Source organism: Rhinoderma darwinii, chromosome 10 (assembly GCF_050947455.1).
Source record: "Rhinoderma darwinii isolate aRhiDar2 chromosome 10, aRhiDar2.hap1, whole genome shotgun sequence".
Taxonomy (NCBI): Eukaryota; Metazoa; Chordata; class Amphibia; order Anura; family Rhinodermatidae; genus Rhinoderma; species Rhinoderma darwinii.
In genome coordinates this window covers 85,451,739-85,474,228 of record NC_134696.1, presented here as the reverse complement: position 1 = coordinate 85,474,228, position 22,490 = coordinate 85,451,739, and the positions used below count along the sequence as shown (strand labels likewise).

Below are 22,490 nucleotides of genomic sequence, written 5' to 3'. Positions count from 1 at the left end.
TCAGCATGATGTGATGCAAATCACCCCCATGTTCTGTCTTTCGTGCCTGCGCCGCCGCTCATTAGTGCAGCGCCGGCCGCATCTCCTCATGCTGACCGTGCGCGCGCACTTATTGTCAGGTGTGGGGCAATGGCTGTATTACACAGCCGCAGCCCCGCTCTAACGGCGGAGATCAGACAAACCTCTCATCTCTACCGCTATTCCCTGAATGCTGCGATCAAAGCTGACCGCAGCATTCAAGGGGTGAATGAGAAGGGGGGATGCCCTTTGGATCGCGTCATGGGGAATCCCTGTAAAGTGATCGAGGGACATACCATATATGGGCAGACAGCCCAGGGTCCATTGAAGGACCCCAGGGCTGTCTGACGATATTTCCTGTTGTTAGGGCATACTGAGATATGTCCTAACAACTGCCTGTGTACTATCAGTATATAGATATACTGTATACCAGTACATTAAAGTTAAAAGAAAAAAGCAAAAAAAATAAATAAATAGGCAATATTACATTTAAAAAAACACAGATTTTTTACAATAAACATAGTCTCAATACATAAGATGTACACATTCGGTATCGTTGCGACCGTAATAACACATTTATAGCGTCATTCATGTTTGCGCTGTATTACGTTAAAAACCTGCCTTCTTTCACTTATTAATGTGAGGCACGAGGTGTTATGAATTTTGAACCTCCATGTGCCTCACATTAATAGTAATTAACCCCATCATGTACCTCACACATTAACCTAATGTTGTCCATTATGACTGAGTAACATGATGGGGTTAATTAGTATTACTGTGAGGCACATGGAGGTTCAAAATTCATCACACCACGTGCCTCATCAGAAAATGGAAAAACATTTTTTTTATTATTACTGTTGGCATAGTATCGTTTTGGTATCGAGTATCGCAATACTACACGAAGTTTCGGTATGGAAGTACAAATTCTGGTATCGTGACAACCGTAGTGCCCACAGTGACTATAGATGGAACAACACAGCTACCTTGTTAATAAGTGGAGCTGACTGACCAATAGCAACAGCCGGGGGAATATTTCACATCAAGGGGAGAAGACTGTAATTCCGTGAGACGCCGCTACAAGTGTGTCAGCGTTTCACAGTATGAAGCAATGAAAGGGAAGTGGAAAATGACCAAAAAAAGCAAATATGACATTTTATGGTGCTCACCATGAGGTAGAAATTAAATATTAAATTAAAGGGGTTATGTGGGGAGCGAAAAGTGTTTGCAGTGTAGTCACTGCAGTATGTGATTACACTCGCTAATATACATTCGAGTCCCCCGTCGCTCCAATTATGAAATTTTAATAGATTTTTATAGCGCTGGCGGCGGACCGGAGATCTAGCGGCACAGGCTTCCTTCATGACGACACGAGTCTTTGTCATGTGACCGGCCTCGCTGTTCTCTTTGTACAAGTAGTAGCAGTAGTACAGCGATTACATAGAGCGCAGCGCCGTGATCTCACCGACCCATAGAAAAGGTAACGTTATTCGCGCAGCACCGTGAATGGCGTAAATTTAAAAAGCATAGAACAATGTCCCCACATAACCCCTTTAATGTACTGTATGGGGCGTTACAATAACATTAATACCACAATGTGTATATTATGACATTTCCTCAATAAAAGGGAAAAAAATATATTTTAATTGAATAAAATAATTTTTTTCTTCACTTATGTAACTTTGTTTTTATCAAAAAATGTTAACTTTATTTATTTAGTTCCACAGGTATTTTACTCATAAAAAAATTTTACTTAAAAAAAATGCATTGGAAAACCCAATCCATTATAGGCTGTGCCACGTGCACACAATGCATATTATGTGCAGATTTTCCATGCAAATTTTTCTGCGACAAATCTACAGCGTAATATAGTACCAGCAAAGTAAATGAGATTTCAAGTAATCTCATCTACACGTTGCAGAATTTTCCCGCACATAAAATGACCTTAAAATCTGCAGCAGGTCAATTTACGGTAACATGCATTTCCTTCTCAGTCTCGTATCGGACAAGTTTATAAAAACAAAACGCACCAAAAACCACACCGAAATGTAAAAAACGCGCCTAAATACGCATTAAAAAAAATGCAGTATAAGGGTATGTTCACACAGGATGGATACGCTGTGTAAAAGCACATAGCGTTTCTGCCCTGGTCACTGCAGGGAATTCTGTCCGATAAAAACGCACCAAATTGTGGTGCAGTTTTTCGGCCGGAATGTGCGCTGCGGAAAACTGCACGTTAAAAAACAAAGCCATGGCGATGTGTCCCTCTGCCGTCCTGCAGCCCGGCCTCCTGGGATGACTGTTTATCCCACGTGACCGCTGCAGCCTGTGAAACGTCATCCCAGGAGGCCGGGCTGGACGAAGAAGCAGAGAATTCTGAGTAAGCATATACATTTATTTTTCTTCTGAGTTGCGATTACGCAAATACAATAGACATGATACAGAAAGTCAATTTCAGCGTTTTTTTTTTCCGCTTTTCATGTACGCAGCGTGTGGATGAGATTTGTTCAAATCTCATTCACTCTACTACTACTACTATATTATGCTGCGTATTTTCTGCAACGAAATACGTTGCGGAAAAGCTGCAGTGTTTATGCTACATGTGAATTTACACTTAGGGCTTATTTAGACGAACGTGATATACGTCCGTGCAACGTGCGTGCTTTTCACGCGCCGCGCACAGATATATGTTAGTCTATGGGGCCGTGCAGATTGTCCGTGAGTTTCACACAGCGTGAGTCCGCTGCGAAAAACTCACGACATGTCCTATATTTGTGCGTTGTTCGCCCATCACGCACCCATTGACGTCAATGGGTGCGTGAAAATCACGCGCACCACATGGAAGCACTTTTTCATTGACTCTATAGAAAAACAGCTCCAAAAACGGCTGTAAAAAACGCTGTGATAAACGCTAGTTAATTAAAAAACTTATGAAAATCAGGAGCTGTTTTCCCTTGAAAACAGCTCCGTATTTTCAGCCGTTTTTTGCTAAGCGTGTGAACATAGCCTAACAGTAAATGCAACGATCGATCTGCTCATTTATGCAGCAAGAAGTATTATCTTTGTAAATAGGGAGATGTGCTGCCGACATGATGGAAATGTATAAGTAACGATCGCTCGTCCCCATACATAACCAATCATTGTTCCTTGCGAAAGGAGCAAACGAGCAATCTCGTTGATCGGCGCTCATTTTTACGGTCCAAATCGGGCTGTGTAATAGGACCCTATTCACACGTTTAACAAAAAACGTCTGAAAATACGGAGCTGTTTTCAAGGGAAAACAGCTCCTGATTTTCAGCCGATTTTTAGCAACTCGCATTTTTCACGGTTGTTTTTGGAGCTGTTTTTCTATAGAGTCAATGACATTCACTTCTTTTTTGCGGGCGTTTTTTTACGCGGCCATTTTTAAAAACAGCCGCGTAAAAAAAATGGCCTCTTGGAACAGAAAGCCGTTTTTCCCATTGAAATCAATGGGCAGATTGTTGGAGGCGATCTGCTTCCGATTTTTCGAAAATAAGCCGTGTGAACATACCCTCGCACTTCATTATTGGGCACTGCATACTATGGTCATTTTTTAATTCGATTACAATGAATGATAACATATCACTAACCTCTGTCGATGATAGTATCTTTTCAGGAAAGGGTGGGGGGCGGCACCCACTGCAAAGTTACTGCTGCCCGTATCCACTAGAATGTTAAGCTGTAAAATAAGGACAACCAACAATAAAAACTCACAATAATTGAATTATTATAGCTCACATTTTAACAATTAATAAATGACCATATAATGTCATTAAAGTCCATGTGCAACCAATTTTTATTATCGGTTAAAAACATTCTACCGTTTTGGGTACACAGCTCCTAGGCAGACCTATGTGTCTCAATGGTTACAGGATACAAATAAACACTGCGTTGTCAGATCATTTGTTACTCCCTTTGATCTGACCTCTGTTCTACTGTCTTTGGATTATCAAGAAGAGGGGGCAGAAATCTTAAAATAACAGTAGCCATTAGAAATTGAAGGGATGCTTGTGGTCCGCAACAGTACTATGGTAAGTTGGGACTATTAAACAATGATTCATTATTATTAAAAGGCCACGAAAGTGTTCAATACACCATTACACCAACGCAACCACCGGCCTGAACGTTTCGACTCTCAATAGTCACAGATTTCTCCATTTCAGAACCGGTTTTGGGCCAATGGTCTTTTAATGGTTAAATATCTGACCACACTAAATTGTATCGAGGCTGATGGGAAAAGGATAACAACACATTGCCATTCATTTCTGAACCATTTCCATTTACACGAAACAGGGGGAACGTTCCGGATTCATAACACTGGAACTGAAATTGTGACAATTATAAGAAATGGACGACAAGCAGGATCATGAGGGATAGGAAAACTGGTCAGAAATTGGTGAGAAACTGATAGATATGTCATATGCAGCAACATTCTAAAGTAAACAACAAAAACCTGATGACCTCCAAATACCAGTGTGAACACAGTTCATAACTTCGGATAGTGAAGATAAGATACAGGAAATTTCCATTGCGTTAATGTGATATTACAGGGTGAGTGGGTTTCATTTTACCCTCCACTCCCAGCAGTAATCTAATACAAAACTGTAAGGTACGAGACGTAGAAATCCGCAGTCCTCCCTGACCTCTCCAGTTCTCTCAATCCATACTTTCCATTAGTCTCTTTTTTAAGACATCCATGATTTTCGGTCTCCTACCTCAGAGTGCACACTTAGCGTAGACTTCATTAAATGGGGATGTGGTTGGGTGATTTTGGCAAAGTTTATGGTGCACAGGCCGCAGTTTATTTTGTCATTTGAGGTACGCCTGTATATAGCTACGAAACTGTGTACGGACAATGCTTATGTACTATTACTTATGTGCAATTATATTACAAGCAATGTTTGTGCTATTACTTATATACTATTATATTATATCTGTTATGCCCACGGTCGCTGACCACCGGCACGTCCCACTTGCCAGCAGCCGCAACCGCAGGGCTGTATCTTCATGTCGGCGTCTCCCTCCTCAGAGACGTCGACACACACGGCTGGAGCACACTACTGTATCCTGTAGGGTGGGTGCGCGTGCGCTCACTCCTGGCCTTAAAGGGCCAGCGCATGCACCTGTCTTTAAAGTTTCCCAACTAACACACCAGACTTTAAAAACGGCTCTACCCTTCCTCTCCTTGCCTGAGCGTTGTTGTCTACCCATGTTCGTCTATGCAAATGGCCCTTAATTGTATCCCGCTCCCAGTGTTCCCGTTTCCTGCTTCCCGTATCCTGTTGCAGTGTTTCGTTCCTGTTCCTAAGCCTATTGTTGGAGTCGCGTGTGCCTCATCTGCCACATCCGGTGTCATCTGCCATGCCAAGCATCACCTGTGCCACGTGTCTGCTACTCCGAGCATGTGCCAGCACATCATCCCAGGTAGTCTTGTCTGAGTGACTGTTATTGACTATTGTTTGGCGAGCTTCTTCTCCGCTACGGCAGAGTGGTCTAGTGGGTCCACATACCCCACAGAGGTGACAATATGTACTTTTGTATATACTATTATATTATACATGATTATATACTTGTGTTCTAATAAGTCGAGATTCATGTATATGGCCCCATGCGCACAACCACGATATTCACGGATCTATGTGGGGGCCGCGAGTCCAAGCCGCAAAAACTCAAGACATGTCATTTTACTGTCCGTATTTGTGCATCATGTGACCTACTCAGGGGGTTGGGACAAACTGTACATCAGTTCCAGCTAGGGCTGGTTGATTTTGCCAAAAAATAAAATCTAGATTTTTTTCAACACTTCGATTTTCTTATTTTTTTCCGCTCATTTAACAGTAATACCAAGAGATGATTTAATAAACTTTTTTCTTTATATAAATAACTTTTCTACATATATTACTATTATAATTGTAAGTAACTTCACAACTTTTAACCTCTGCAAATACTTTATCAGAAATACAATTGGAAAAATGTCTATATAATTGATTATAAATCCCGTGTTCCATGGCAGGGAACAGGTTGACAGAATCTTTAATCAATAAAGCGCTGCGTGCCCTAACACCCCCCTCTGCCCGTCACCCCCTCAGCCGGTGAGAGCAGTGTAAATTGCAGCAGGGTCAGACAGATAGCTCCGAGCAGTCACTCTGGGGTAATCCATTATGGTGTCTGAGCAGGACCCTGTGCAGAACCGGAACCGCGATGGGGTGTTAAATAAATTACATTAAGGCCGGATTCACACGTCCATGATTGGACCATGAGAAACGGTCCATATGTCAGCCGGCTTTCCCGGGCGGACCACTGTACACGTGAAAGTGATTCCTGGCATCGTAGGCATTTAAGCTGCAGTCACACAACAGTGAAAAAAAAAATGGCCATTAAAAACGGATCAATTGTCGGTTTTTCATGTCCATTTTGCATCAGTGTCTCCAAATTTTCATCCATTTCTAGTCCGTCTGTCTGGGTTTTAATGGACTTTCGTCATCCATTTGCCATCCGTTTTTCATGGCCGTTAAAGAAGAAAAAAAAAGGATGGATCTCATTTGTCAGGGGTTTTTTTTTGTCCCAATCCCCTGAAAACATCAGTGCCCATGTAGATAGTGCTGCAATGTCCCTGTAGCTAGTGCGCACGTAGTGCCACAGTGCCCACATATAGTGGCAGTGCCACAGTTCACACATATAGTGCCATAGGGCCCACATAGTGCCACAGCACAAATACATAGTGACATAGTGCCCACACATAGTGACATAGTGCCCACATGTAGTGACAGTTCTTACATTTAGTCACAGTGCCGACATATAGTGAGAGTGCCACCCCACAATATGGTTCCAAAGTGCCCATGTAGTGCCACACCCCCTTGCAGATAGCACCCCCACCCCCCATGTAGATTGCAAGAACCCCCTCCCTTGTAGATCGCACCCCCACATGTAGATCGCACTCCCACTCCCTTGTAGATCACAACCCCACATGTAGATCGCACCTCCCCTTTTTCCTTGTAGATATCGTCACTGTAGCTGCCACTAGAATCCCTGGCCAAAGGTTGCCGACTCTTTGGCCGGGGATTCATTCAGTTCCTAGTGAGAGCTACTGTGGTGCGATCTTCAAGGGGGGTTGGTGATGCGATCTGCAAGGGGTGGGTGGTGATGCAATCTGCAAGGGGTGGTATCACTATATACTAGGAGTCTCTGCTTCCCCGTGGAACTGCTGTTCCGTGCGCTATCATTTTGTTCAGAACAGCAGTTTCCGTGGGGAAGCAGAGACAGAAATGACTGGGCTGTAAATCTACAGGGTTTTACACTGTTTCGGAAAGACAGGGCAAATAGGAAAGGCGGTGGTGTATGTCTGTATGTGAGAAATTATATGAAGGCGAGTGTGAAAGAGACAATAGTGGGTGAAGACTGTGAGGAAGTTGAAACCTTGTGGGTGGAACTAGAAAGGGAGGTAAACACTGAAAAAATTACTTTTGGTGTAATCTATAGACCCCCCAATATAACTGAGGAGATGGAAGGTCAGCTATATAAACAGATGGAGCGGGCTGCACAGGCGGGTACTGTAGTGATAATGGGAGATTTTAATTTCCGGGATATTAATTGGTGTCATGGTTCAGCTTCAACTGCAAAGGGGAGACATTTCCTCAACCTGTTGCAGGAAAATTTTATGTGCCAGTTTGTGGAAGACCCGACTAGAGGTGAAGCTCTGTTGGATCTGGTCATTTCTAATAATGCAGATCTTGTTGGGAATGTCAATGTTCGTGAAAACCTCGGTAACAGTGATCATAATATAGTTACATTTTATCTATACTGTAAAAAACAAACACAGGCTGGGAGGGCAAAAACATTTAATTTTAAGAAAGCCAATTTCCCCAGGATGAGGGCTGCAATTCAGGATATGGACTGGGAAGAACTAATGTCAAATAATGGAACAAATGATAAATGGGAGATTTTCAAATCTACTTTGAGTAATTATAGTGCAAAATGTATTCCTATAGGTAACAAGTATAAACGACTAAGATTAAACCCCACATGGCTTACACCTTCTGTGAAAGGGGCAATACATGACAAAAAAAGGGCATTTAAAAAATACAAATCTGAGGGTACAGCTGTAGCCTTTGTAAAATATAAAGAGCTTAATAAAATCTGTAAAAATGTAATAAAATCAGCAAAAATACAAAATGAAAGGCAGGTGGCCAAGGATAGTAAAACAAATCCCAAAAAATTCTTCAAGCATATAAATGCAAAAAAGCCCAGGTCTGAACATGTAGGACCCTCAGATAGTGGTAATGGGGAGTTGGTCACAGGGGATCAAGAGAAGGCAGAGTTAGGCCTCATGCACACGACCGTAAAAACTCCCGTTATTACGGGTCGTAATTACGACCCGTAATAACGGGCTCATAGACTTCTATTGGCGACGGGTGCCTTCCCGTTTTCTCACGGGAAGGTGCCCGTGCCGTTGAAAAAGATAGAACATGTCCTATTTCAGGCCGTAATAACGGCACGGACAGTCCATAGAAGTCTATGGAGCTCTCGTAATGACGGGTGGCTACATGTGTGCACCCGTCATTACGGCAGCGTTGCTAAGCGACGTCAGTAAATAGTCACTGTCCAGGGAGCTGAAAGAGTTAACTGATCGGCAGTAACTCTTTCAGCACCCTGGACAGTGACTACCGATCAGTATAAACCTGTAAAAAATAAAAATAAAAGACGTTCATACTTACCGACAACTTCCTGCTTCCTCCAGTCCGGTCTCCCGCCCGTTGCCTTGGTGACGTGTCCCTCTCGACATCCGGCCCGACGTCCTGGATGACGTTTCAGGCCATGTGACCGCTGCAGCCAATCACAGATCAATCACAGGCTGCAGCGGTCACATGGACTGCCGCGTCATCCAGGGATGTCGGGCTGGATGTGAAGAGAGGGACGCGTCACCAAGACAACGGCCGGGTAAGTATGAATTTCTTTAACTTTTATTACAGAAAAGGCTGTCCCTTCTCTCTATCCTGCACTGATAGAGAGAAGGGGCTGCCGATTAGTGCAGCGCTATTTTGCCGCCAAAAACGTGCCCGTAAATACGGGTGGAATACGGGTGACACCGGACCCATATTTACGGGCACGGGTTCGTAAATACTGGTGCAAAACGGGTGGAATACGTGTGACACCGGACCCGTATTTACGCCAGTATTTACGGGTGGGGAAAAATACGGTCGTGTGCATGAGGCCTTACTAAATGGGTTCTTCCGCTCTGTATATACAACAGAAGAAGGAGCAGCTGATGTAGCCGCTGCCGGTGCTGTTAATATATCAGTTGATATACTGAATTGGATGAATGTAGATATGGTCCAAGCTAAATTAAATAAAATAAATGTACACAAGGCCCCGGGACCAGATGGGTTACACCCTAGAGTTCTTAAAGAGCTTAGTTCAGTTATTTCTGTCCCCCTCTTCATAATATTTAGAGAGTCTCTCATGAGTGGTATAGTGCCAAGGGACTGGCGCAGGGCAAATGTGGTGCCTATTTTTAAAAAGGGCTCTAGGTCTTCGCCGGGTAATTATAGACCAGTAAGCTTAACATCAATTGTGGGGAAAATGCTTGAGGGGCTATTGAGGGACTATATACAGAATTATGTGACAATAAATAGCATTATAAGTGACAGCCAGCACGGTTTTACAAAGGACAGAAGCTGTCAAACCAACCTGATTTGTTTTTATGAAGAGGTAAGCAGAAGCCTAGACAGAGGGGCCGCTGTGGATTTAGTGTTTTTGGACTTTGCAAAGGCATTTGACACCGTCCCCCATAGACATCTTATGGGTAAATTAAGGACTATAGGTTTAGAAAGTATAGTTTGTAATTGGATTGAGAATTGGCTCAAGGACCGTATCCAGAGAGTTGTGGTCAATGATTCCTACTCTGAATGGTCCCCAGTTATAAGTGGTGTACCCCAGGGTTCAGTGCTGGGACCACTATTATTCAACTTATTTATTAATGATATAGAAGATGGGATTAATAGCACTATTTCTATTTTTGCAGATGACACCAAGCTATGTAATATAGTTCAGACTATGGAAGATGTTTGTGAATTGCAGGCAGATTTAAACAAACTAAGTGTTTGGGCGTCCACTTGGCAAATGAAGTTTAATGTAGATAAATGTAAAGTTATGCATCTGGGTACCAACAACCTGCATGCATCATATGTCCTAGGGGGAGCTACACTGGGGGAGTCAATTGTTGAGCAGGATCTGGGTGTACTTGTAAATCATAAACTAAATTTCAGCATGCAGTGTCAATCAGCTGCTTCAAAGGCCAGCAAAATATTGTCGTGTATCAAAAGAGGCATGGACTCACGGGACAGGGATGTAATATTACCACTTTACAAAGCATTAGGGTATGTGCACACACACTAATTACGTCCGTAATTGACGGACGTAATTCGGCCGCAAGTACCGGACCGAACACAATGCAGGGAGCCGGGCTCCTAGCATCATACTTATGTACGATGCTAGGAGTCCCTGCCTCGCTAAAGGACAACTGTCCCGTACTGTAATCATGTTTTCAGTAAGGGACAGTAGTTCCACGGAGAGGCAGGGACTCCTAGCATCGTACATAAGTATGATGCTAGGAGCCCGGCTCCCTGCACTGTGTTCGGTCCGGGACTTCCGGCCGAAATACGTCCGTTAATTACGGACGTAATTAGTGTGTGTGCACATACCCTTAGTGAGGCCTCATCTAGAATATGCAGTCCAGTTCTGGGCTCCAGTTCATAGAAAGGATGCCCTGGAGTTGGAAAAAATACAAAGAAGAGCAACGAAGCTAATAAGGGGCATGGAGAATCTAAGTTATGAGGAAAGATTAAAAGAACTAAACCTATTTAGCCTTGAAAAAAGACGACTAAGGGGGGACATGATTAACTTATATAAATATATTAATGGCGCATACAAAAAATATGGTGAAATCCTGTTCCATGTAAAACCCCCTCAAAAAACAAGGGGGCACTCCCTCCGTCTGGAGAAAAAAAGGAACTGTGAATCTATGGAATAGCCTACCGCAGGAGCTGGTCACAGCAGGGACAGTAGATGCTTTAAAAAAGGCTTAGATAATTTCCTAGAACAAAAAAATATTAACTGCTATGTGTAGAAATTTTTTACTTCCCCTTTCCCATCCCACTTCCCCTTTCCCATCCCTTGGTTGAACTTGATGGACATGTGTCTTTTTTCAACCGTACAAACTATGTAAATGGGGCGGACCAGATAGTGACGAGGCGGCGGGGCGGAGCTTCCTCCTGCCTCTGATGATAAGAGATAACTGCTGATCTCCACAGAACAGGAAGGGTCAGCATTTCGTATGGGCGCAAGAGTGGGAAACACTCAATATTTGATTTTTAAATAAATATTCTGTATATAGTGGTTTGAAAAATGAATTAAAAAATACCCCACAAAATATGTTTACTATAAAAACTCGACCAAAACAAAAAGGTCAACGTCTGACGATAAATTAAATATCTGATGAGGTTTTGAAGTGTGGGTTTTGTATAATTATCTTAGGCCTCATGCACACAGCAAAGCCTGCACAGCCCGTACGGATCCATATTACAAAGCCATAGGCACTCTTTGCCGTATTCGCTCACAGATTCAACGCTTGTAGGGGATAATACCATCACAATATTTTTTGCGTTGGATCATGCCACAATTTTTTTGGGGGAAAAAGAAACTATCAATATGAAATTGGAGACATGCAGAGGTACAGTGTGGGTCCACAGTTTTCTGTGTATGCCATATTACAAATGCCACACAACACCGATCTGTAATATGGCTGTGACCCCTAAGACCTGAGTCTTCCTATATGAAGTCAAAATACTAATCGCTTGAAAGAACTTTTTACCTCTGACCATTTCCGTTTTTTTCACTTCTCTGAGAAAGTCTTCAGTGGCCAATTAAAAAAAAAAGTTTTGTAATTAGTCGACTACGCTATTGATTCCGTCAAAACGACGGAACCCTTGCACAATGGAGACAAACGGAAACCATTGGCACCGGATCCGTCACCATTGAAATCAAAGGCGATGGAAATGGAAACCTATGGTTTCTATTTGTGTCTGTCAGGGCTCCGTTCCGACGGAAAGCTACGACTGAACGTCGGAACGGAGCCCTAGCACAGATGTGAACGAAGCCTAACGTTGTCATGAGATGTGAAGTGCAGTACTGGCACCTGACTGCTCTAACCAATCACTGGCTGCTGCAGTCATCAGCAATATCTACTCCGGATCCAGTGATTGGCTGGAGCGGTCACGTGCTAGTACATATTTTTTTCTTTTTCTTAGGCACGGATAACCCCTTATGGACACAGTGAATTTTTCATTTAAAGGACACCCTCTTTGCAACTTTTTTTATTGCTCCATTGCACCTCAAATAAAACAATAAAGCAATTCAGCAAAAATGATTTGAGATACAGCTGCTTTGTATTCCATATACAGAGCAGCTATATCTAGCACTGAGACCTGAATCCGACAGTTCAGCGGGACTGACGCGTTCAGTGACAAAGAGTCCTGCGTGTGGATCCACCTGTTATCGATCACATAAACTTAGATGTGATTGATAACAGGTAGATCCTGCGTGTCAGAGACACTGACACTGAACCCGTCAGTCCCGCTGACCTGACGGATTCAGGTCTCAGCACTAGATACAGCTGCTCTATATAAAGGATACAGAGCAGCTGTATCTCAAAAAGTAAAAATATTTTTTAATAAAATGTTATTAGACAGTTGCACCAAACACACTGATAGACATTTTTTATTTTAAAAAAAAAATTTCAAAGGTGTACATAGCCTTTAAACATTTATTTTTGTCCATTGAATAAACAGCTTATTGTACTACACACATATTGAGATTTACCACATTTAAGCATTGGCATACGGCCACCATCACATACCGTCTGAGGAGGAGTGCCCACCCTCATCTCCACGTAATATCCTTGACCAGACTTCCCTCGCAGGTTGTCTTTCATGTCCATAAAGTTGGTCTCTTGCCCAGTCTCTTCCTCTGAAGACCTCTTGGCTCTGTAAGACTGGACCCCAAGAAGGCCTGGATAATTTTTCAGGGGCACTTTAATGGCCATTTGCCCAGCAGTACCTGGCAGTAAGCAGGCTAGTAGCATCAGCAAGAGGTTGCTTGTACTTGCCAAAGCCAAGATCTCCATATTTCTAACCTGCAGTTGTCCCTCCCTCGGTGCTGAGAAAGCACAAAGCAGGTGGAAGCCTTCCTGGAAGCCGCCTCAAAGCCTCCAGTGCCTCATGTCAGCTAGGACTCTCATCATCTCACAGACCTTGAATCACTCTCCCCTCCCTCCTCCTGAGGATGAAGGATGCTCTGGTCTAGAGGTTTGCAGGGAGGAGGACCAGGCTGAACATATTCATGCACCAGGCCTTGGAGTTGCCTTGTGCCCCCTCCCTTACCATGGCTGGGGATTTACTACATTCCAGGGTCTCCCCCTCCTGTTGGTGCCAGGCTGAATTGTTAGTCTCCCCCTTCTAGTCTGTACAGTGTGTTGTGGAGGAGGATAAATCCAATGATGCTTGGAGTTGGAGGAGGAGGAGGAGGAGGAGAGGAGGAGGGCGCTTCCTGTAGATCTATGGGAAATGTAGTTTGTGATGGTGACACTGGGGCAGGAGACATTGTAACATCGTCCAGATGTTTCCAGAATAGACCGCTATAACTTGTCACATTGTAACTCACCAGCTGCATACGACACAAATCACACATGCCAGTTATAAAATAATATATAATATTGTGAATACTATACAGGAAGAATTCCACATCCACCCTTCTTTTATTTATTTACTTATTATTTATATATAACAACAATTTATTACATGGCTCAGTGCAGGGACTGGACTCAACAGGCATTATTTATCTATCATATATAATTATACGAGAGATAGATAGATAGATAGATAGATAGATAGATAGATAGATAGATAGATAGATAGATAGATAGATAGATAGATAGATAGATAGATAGATATGAGATAGATAGATAGATAGATAGATAGATAGATAGATAGATAGATAGATAGATAGATAGATAGATAGATAGATAGATAGATAGATATGAGCTAGATAGATAGATAGATAGATAGATAGATAGATAGATAGATAGATAGATAGATAGATAGATAGATAGATAGATAGATATGAGCTAGATAGATAGATAGATAGATAGATAGATAGATAGATAGATAGATAGATAGATATGAGCTAGATAGATAGATAGATAGATAGATAGATAGATAGATAGATAGATAGATAGATAGATAGATAGATAGATAGATAGATAGATAGATATGAGCTAGATAGATAGACAGATAGATAGATAGATAGATAGATAGATAGATAGATAGATAGATAGATAGATAGATAGATAGATAGATAGATAGATAGATAGATAGATATGAGCTAGATAGATAGATAGATAGATAGATAGATAGATAGATAGATAGATAGATAGATAGATAGATAGATAGATAGATAGATAGATAGATAGATAGATATGAGATAGATAGATAGATAGATAGATAGATAGATAGATAGATAGATAGATAGATAGATAGATAGATAGATAGATATGAGCTAGATAGATAGATAGATAGATAGATAGATAGATAGATAGATAGATAGATAGATAGATAGATAGATAGATAGATAGATATGAGCTAGATAGATAGACAGATAGATAGATAGATAGATAGATAGATAGATAGATAGATAGATAGATAGATAGATAGATAGATAGATAGATAGATAGATAGATAGATAGATAGATAGATAGATAGATATGAGCCGAATAGATAGATAGATAGATAGATAGATAGATAGATAGATAGATAGATAGATAGATAGATAGATAGATAGATATGAGCTAGATAGATAGATAGATAGATAGATAGATAGATAGATAGATAGATAGATAGATAGATAGATAGATAGATAGATAGATAATTTTTACCAAGTTTACAATAATACATTCATGTGTTTTTTGCCAATTTGACTTTGACAGCTGAATGTACGATATAGAATTGTTATTATAACTGTATCTGGCTTCCCATGCTTCGGCATTCAGTTTATTTTGATATGAACATTATTTGCACATTTGAGATAAATCACTACATCTCACTCGTTCTCAAACTTGCACACTAAGACCTATGAAGCAAAAGACTACATTTCCCGCCAGGCTATGGGCGTAGATGACGTCACGCACACGTGTACTAATGATTGACTGGAGAATGATCAAATTAGGACGAGAATCTGATCCAGTGAGCCAATCAGCTATCATGGTGGGAGGATTCGTTTCGTTGCCAGGCAGGAAGATCCCGGAAGTGGTTACTATTGCTTTTGCAGGGCAACGCAGGGAGCGTCCCTGGAAGCGGAGCCGTTACTGCATGTGTTGATAGCGGAGCCTCAGGTAGGTGCAAAGAACATACGTGGGGATCATGCACGACCAGCTGGCACCAGCGCCCAGCCGGGCACAGCAGCGATGTAGCTGTAGACAGGTCCGGGATTAGGTGGGGATGGCCTGGATTATGTGATGATCACTGAGAACCTGCACTATAATCTAGACCGAGGACCGTACCATGAGAACCTCATCACTGGGGGAGCCTGGTTGTATGAACCAAGAGGGCAGTGCGTGGTATCTCCCACTTAGTACATAATATATCAGTTTTCTCCAACCTGTGGCTCTAGAACTACAACTCTCATCATACCCTGGCAGTAACAGGCTGGCAGGGCATGCTGGAAGTTGTAGTGCCACAGGTTGGGAAACATTATAATAAATCAGGCCTGGACTGAGGATCCCCCACCTTTCACATAAGAGCAGCAGGGGTGTCATGCTGATTGTACAACAATGTATATTTCTATAATGAACCAGTAAAGTACACAGCGTATCCGACCTGGGACCCGCAGTGCTTTCCGTCCGAAAAACCGAAACACGACAGATTTCATTGCGGAAAATCCACATCGTAATAAAGTAGCAGCAGAGTGCATGAGATTTCAACAAATCTCATCCCCACGCTGCGTAAAAAATTCACAGAAAAAAACGTTCAGAAATCGACCTGAGGTGCGGTACGTTGCGAAATCGCTTTTTCTCTGTTGCAGATTTAAATTCAATGGGAGGTAAAACCTGCAACAAATAGCAAAAGTAGCAATTTGTGCAGCAGAAAAGCGGCAGAAATCGCAACTAAGAAGTTTTTGGTTTTTTTAAAAACTTTTTTGGCTTAAAATGGATAAAAAAAAGCTTATACTTACCACCCGGGTGTTGTCATAGAGACGCGTTCTTCTGTTCTCCTTCCAGGCTGGTCTTCTGGGGTGCTATTTTAATCCATGTGACTGCTGCAGCCAATCACAGGCTGCAGCAGTCACATGGACTGCAGCATCATCACAGGAGACCCGGCTGGACGAGAACATAAGAAAGCATCTCTATGAAAATGGAGACCAGGTAAGTATAAACTTTTTTTATTTTTCAACCACTGTTTTCCGCTGCGGACATTCCGCCCAACAAAATGCACCACAGTCACCAGATTTTCAAACCCCATCTCCTATTGCAGCAGATCGGCGCTGCAATGTAGATAACAGTAAAGTTGTTTTTTTTTCAAAAATGAGCATTTTTGGCCAAGTTATGACCATTTTTATATTTATGCAAATGAGCCTTTCTTAAAGAGGCTCTGTCACCAGATTTTGCAAGCCCTATCTGCTATTACAGCAGATCGGCGCTGCAATGTAGATAAGAGTAACGTTTTTATTTTTAAAAAACGAGCATTTTTGGCCAAGTTATGACCATTTTTGTATTTATGCAAATGAGGCTTGCAAAAGTACAACTGGGCGTGTTTAAAGTAAAAGTACAACTGGGCGTGTATTATGTGCGTACATCGGGGCGTTTTTACTACTTTTACTAGCTGGCCGTTCTGACGAGAAGTATCATCCACTTCTCTTCAGAACGCCCAGCTTCTGGCAGTGCAGACACACAGAGTGTTCTCGAGAGATCACGCTGTGACGTCACTTCCTGCCCCAGGTCCTGCATCGTGTCGGCCACATCGGCACCAGAGGCTACAGTTGATTGTGCAGCAGCATCAGCGTTTGCAGGTAAGTAGCTACATCGACTTACCTGCAAATGCCGACGCTGCTGCAGAATCAACTGTAGCCTCTGGTGCCGATGTGTCCTCGCTCGTCCGACACGATGCAGGACCTGGGGCAGGAAGTGAGTGACGTCACAGCGTGATCTCTCGAGAACACGCTGTGTCTGCACTGCCAGAAGCTGGGCGTTGTGAAGAGAAGTGGATGATACTTCTCATCAGAAAGCCCAGCTAGTAAAATTAGTAAACACGCCCCGATGTAACACACATAATACACGCCCAGTTGGACTTTTACTTTTAAACACGCCCATTTGGACTTTAGAAAGCCTCATTTGCATAAATACAAAAATGGTCATAACTTGGCCAAAAATGCTCGTTTTTTAAAAATAAAACCGTTACTGTAATCTACATTGCAGCGCCGATCTGCTGTAATAGCAGATAGGGGTTGCAAAATCTGGTGACAGAGCCTCTTTAAAAGATAAAAAAAGTAAACAATGGCACAATGCTGATGAAATCCTTTTACTACAGCACATTAAAGGGTTATTCCCATCTTCATAAATTCAACCTGTTAAAGTTAATCATTTTTGAAAATACCTTTCTTTATGAAAACGATGTAGTTTTCGTGCTATCCGTGCTCCATGTCGCTGTCAGTCCCTCTTTGTTTATTGCTCGTTGTCTAGGGATCCGGTCACTGCTGTTTTCAGGTAGCGGTGGCCGCGCATGCGCAATGATATCCTCTCTGTAGCAGCGCATGCGCATTAGATGCCTGCCCGGCCACCGCTCGTCTGGATATATTAGTAGTCGGCTCCAGGTATAGCATAAAACTAAGGCCTCATGCACACGACCGTGTTTTTGCGGCTGCAATTCCCCCGAAAATCCACGGGAGAATTGCAGCCCCATTCTTCTCTATGGGGCCGTGCACACGACCGTAGTTTTTGCGGTCCGTGCACGGCCCGGGAGCCCGGACCGCAGAAAGAACGGGCATGTCTTATTACGGCCCGGTTCTGCGGTCCGGGCATGTCTTATTACGGCCCGGTTCTGCGGTCCGGGCTCATTGAAAACAATGTCCCACGATTTGCGGGCGGCCTGCGGCTGACAGTCCGCTGACAGTCCGCAGCCGGCCGACCCGAAAATCACGGCCGTGCACACGGCTACGGTCGTGTGCATGAGGCCTAACTAGGGAATTGGGAGGGGGGGGTGTGTTCGTCTCAACCACGCTTACCATGCCTGGTTGAGACGATCGCTCTCCTGATGCTGCTAGAACTACATTATATAGCGACGTCGGGAGCGCGCACAGTGCAGAGCGGCGTGATTGACATCGAGCCGCTCGCACCCACTTTTCTAACAGATAACCAGCACTAGCTGAGTTATCAAGTTAGAAAAAAAAGGTATTTAGGGAAGGACATTTTTAAAATTTTTAACAAGAATAGATTTATAATTCTATTTCTGATTAGGATGCATTATAAAAAAAAAAGAAGCTTATACTTACCCGTAGCCATGGAGACGCATCCCTCTGCAGCCCGGCATCCTGGGATGACATTTCATCTTATGTGACCGCTGCAGCCTGTGATTGGCTACAGCGGTCAGATGAGATGAAACGTCATACTTGGAGGCCGGCCTGGACGTAGGAGCAGAGAGTTCTAGGTGAGTATGAGATTATTATTTTTTGCCTAGTTGTGATCTTTGCTGCAGAATCGCAGCAAAAATCAATGGGCAGAGCCTGCAACAGAAGAGCAACGATTCCACAACATACGTTGACATGCTGCGGATTAAAAAAAACGTACCGCAGGTTTAATTTATGAAGGTTTTTTACACAGCGTGTGGATTTGTTCAAATTTGATCCACTTTGCTGCTACTTTAATAGGCTGCGGATTTTCCGCAATGAAATCCGTTGCAGAAAATCAGCAGTGTTTTCTCTAGTGTGAATCTAGCCTCGTGCACACGGCCGTGCTCGCGCCCGCGGGCAGCGGCCTGCATTTTCAAAATATGGCAGCACGGACCGTAAAAAGCTTCAAGATAGGACGCGACCTATCTTTTGTGGTACACTTTTCCGGCCCGGACACCTTCCCATAAGTACTACAAACAAAGAAAGTTAGTCAGCCTGTCCTAAAACATCAAATGGATATGCAGGTGCTAATCTGCCGTGACCTATGTATTAACAGTAACAATAGAATACAGATGCGCTAAGATATATACATATCTATGAGGTTCCTAGCGCTCAGTTTGATCAAATTGTGCGAGCCCACCTGCCACGACAAGGCGACCTCTATCAGGGGGTCCCTACGCTTAACATTATATCCCTATTTTGGAGAACGGGAAGGTGTCCGTGGACAATAGAAGTGAATGGTTCCGTAATTGCGGTCCACAATTACGGATGTTTTTTTACGGTCGTGTTCATGAGGCCTTCGAGAATATTCTGTCATTTCGACAATATCTGTGCCTTCACCAGGGACACTCAAAACATTGGAATATTTAGTTATGTATTGTGCTATAATAAGTTCATTTTATGACTGTTCTGCGTCTGGGGCGCTGCTCCGCAGGATGAGGTAAAGTTTACCTTGCTATTCAATCAAATTTAGGGGTGAGTTCCGGGCATTCTGCCATGCTTTTTTAATCTTATACTGTTTTCTTAACTGTAATTTCTATGTTACAAAGTCACAGAATCCCATGGAAACTTCTAATGTCCTTAACACAACTGGGACCACGTATAATGGGCACCAGTGTCTGTTCATGTTAATAGCATGGTTATTAGTCTTCCCCAGAGAATGACAGGTGTCTGTCGCTGTGTGTTTTCCTCAATCCTTTTGTTTTGGCTCTTATGGTACGTTCACATGCGGCAGGTTTTTTGCAGAAATTTACCCCCGTAAAATTAATTACGGGCTATTCGCTGTATAAATAAAAGTTCTTCATCTTTCATTTGTACGTCAGTTTTCCGACATAGAAAAGTCACCAACGGGCCTAAAAGACGCAAATTGCAACGTTTTGCCCTTTTTTTTTTTTACAGCGGCCGTGCTACTTTTGTGAAAAGGTGGCGTGACAATTTTATTAGATTTTTTGCCAGAAAACTGGCGGAATTTCCATTACAAATCTACACCAGCTTCTAGCTGTCGTAGATTTCACTCTGTATGGCCTAGCCAGGTAGAGGCCCGTGTCAGGTACCGTACCTTGCTCGGACTATTCCCCCTCCCCCATACAATTGGACATGTATTAAGTGTAGTGCTTCCAAATATTTATGTCTTAAGATTTCAAAATGCATATTTCCTCTCTCCGTACTTGCTGAATGGGCGGGCTCCTCCTGGTCTGATGCTAGTGATGTGCTCAGCACTCTTAGCCAATCAGATGTCTCACTTAGGACTTATTCACATGAACGTTTTTATGTCTGTGTGCGGTCAGTTTTAAATAACGGACAGCAGACTGACCAATGCAATTCAATGGGGCTAATCACATATCCGTGTTTTTTCACAGAGCGTGTGTGGGTTGCGGGAAACTCACCGCATGTCCTATTCTAGTCCGCCTTTGTGGAGCACGTTGCCCATTGAAGTATATTGGTGCGTGAAAATAACGGACAGCACACAGAGGACATCTGTGTGCTGTCGATGTTTCACGCATCAATTGCTAAAGAAATGCAGAAAAAAAATACGTTAAACCAGGAAGTGCTCGCAGAGGGGAAATACGGACGAGAAAATCGGATGCCACACAAAAACCACACGGACTCAACATGGACAGTCATATTCATGATAAATGTTCTGTTTTTCTGCAGACGCAAATCGGACACGCTCTTGTGAATCAGGGTACGTTCACACGCAGTGTTTTCACACGTAATTCGGGCATTTTACGCCTCAAGTTACGTCTGAAAAAACGCCCCTAATACGCCTACAAACATCTGCCCATTGCTTGCAATGGGTTTTACGATGTTCTGTTCCCACGAGGTGTAATTTTACGCGTCGCTTTAAAAATACGGCGCGTAAAAAGACGCCCGCGAAAAAGAAGTGCATGTCACTTCTTGGGACGTTTTTGGAGCAGTTTTTCATTGACTCCATTGAAAAACAGCTCCAATAACGTCCGTAAAATACGCCACGAAAAACGCGAGTTGCTACAAAAACGTCTGAAAATCAGAAGCTGTTTTCGCTCCGTATTTTTAGACGTATTTTGCTAAGCCGTGTGAACATACCCTAAGGCCTAAGCGTAAGTTCAAACTGAGTTTTTTTTGTCAGGCAGAGAAAATTCCTTCAGGATTTTTGAGGCCGATTTTGAAATGCCAATGTTTTATGACGCTTTCTTTGCCGTCTCTTTTTTTTTTTATTTATTTATTTTTTTAGTCGTTTTGTAAAATTAATCCAATGCAAAAACCGTGGCAAAAAAAACTTTAAACAAGTGGCACGTTGTCATTCTACCTCCCATTGATATTAATGGAAGGTTAGACGCGGAAGTCACTCCAAGGAAGGGCCTCCCTAAAATCACAGAAAAAGTCCACGCTTTTGCAGGTAGCAAAAATCTGCTTCAGAAATTTTGAGGTAGATTTTGAACTGCCTGCAAGTATTTTTCCCCTTTTTTTTCCCGTCCGCAGCCATTGAATCTAATGCAAGGAGCGCTGCAGGTTTTTTCTGCATCCCGATGATTTCAATGGGAGGTCAGAGGCAGAAACCGCTGCGAGAAAGGACATGGCGCTTTTTTTTTTCTTCCCACAAATGGCCAAAAAAATAAATATTTTTTTTTGCCGCTGACTCTGGTGCGGCTTCCATGTTAAAATCAGCGCCAAACACAGTGTGAACTGACCCCTACAAATACAATAGCAGGTACACACCCCACTTCCGAGCAGGATGCAGATAAACCACAATGCTACATAGAGGGAGATTACCGAGGTGCAATATACTGATTATTCATGAGGGGGGTGGCTGCTTAGCATTAACATTACACACAGATAATTCATTTTCAGTGATTTGTTGTAAAAAAAAAAAAAAAAAGCATGCCGTGTTCAAAATCGGTCAAAATCCGTCTAGGAAAAAGAAACGCCTCACTCACTGAAAGGGAGAGAAACTGCAGCGGCATCCTCCCGATCTTCTGCTATGTATATAAGCGTTGATGGATTCTTTGGGGAACTATATGCTGCTGGAATGCGGTAAAATGTTTGTGGTATATCTTATTAGAGAAAAGTAGCATTTATTTACATGTACTACTGATTTTGTATATTTTCTTATGCTTTACGTAAATAGAGGGTAGAGTTAAAGGGAGTTTTCCTATCCGCATAACCCCTGTCGATGTACCCTATTAGGACATATGGGCATCATAGAGGCTGGCCCCTCACTCATACCCCACCACTGTTAGCTAGGGTGGAGAGCCACTGCAAAG

At 42.8% G+C, this 22,490-nt stretch overlaps 2 protein-coding genes across 4 annotated transcripts in view; one reads left to right on the top strand and one right to left on the bottom strand.

The window, feature by feature from the left end:
- The window catches only part of BACE1 (beta-secretase 1), a 37,434-nt gene extending 23,816 nt beyond the window's left edge, over positions 1-13,618 (bottom strand). The window contains exons 1-2 of one of the 2 annotated variants that reach the window (XM_075840157.1): positions 12,950-13,618; positions 3,627-3,715 (exon numbers count right to left, since the gene is read on the bottom strand). In XM_075840157.1, coding sequence (XP_075696272.1) covers positions 3,627-3,715; positions 12,950-13,216 — 356 coding nt within the window. In that variant the 5' untranslated portion in view covers positions 13,217-13,618. The remainder of the gene's footprint in view (positions 1-3,626; positions 3,716-12,949) is intronic. The other variant, XM_075840158.1, reaches the window with a different exon arrangement.
- A 1,762-nt stretch (positions 13,619-15,380) lies between these two features.
- The window catches only part of CEP164 (centrosomal protein 164), an 83,743-nt gene continuing 76,633 nt past the window's right edge, over positions 15,381-22,490 (top strand). Inside the window, exon 1 of one of the 2 annotated variants that reach the window (XM_075840156.1) lies at positions 15,381-15,478. The gene's annotated coding sequence lies outside the window, so the exon portion shown is untranslated. The remainder of the gene's footprint in view (positions 15,479-22,490) is intronic. The other variant, XM_075840155.1, reaches the window with a different exon arrangement.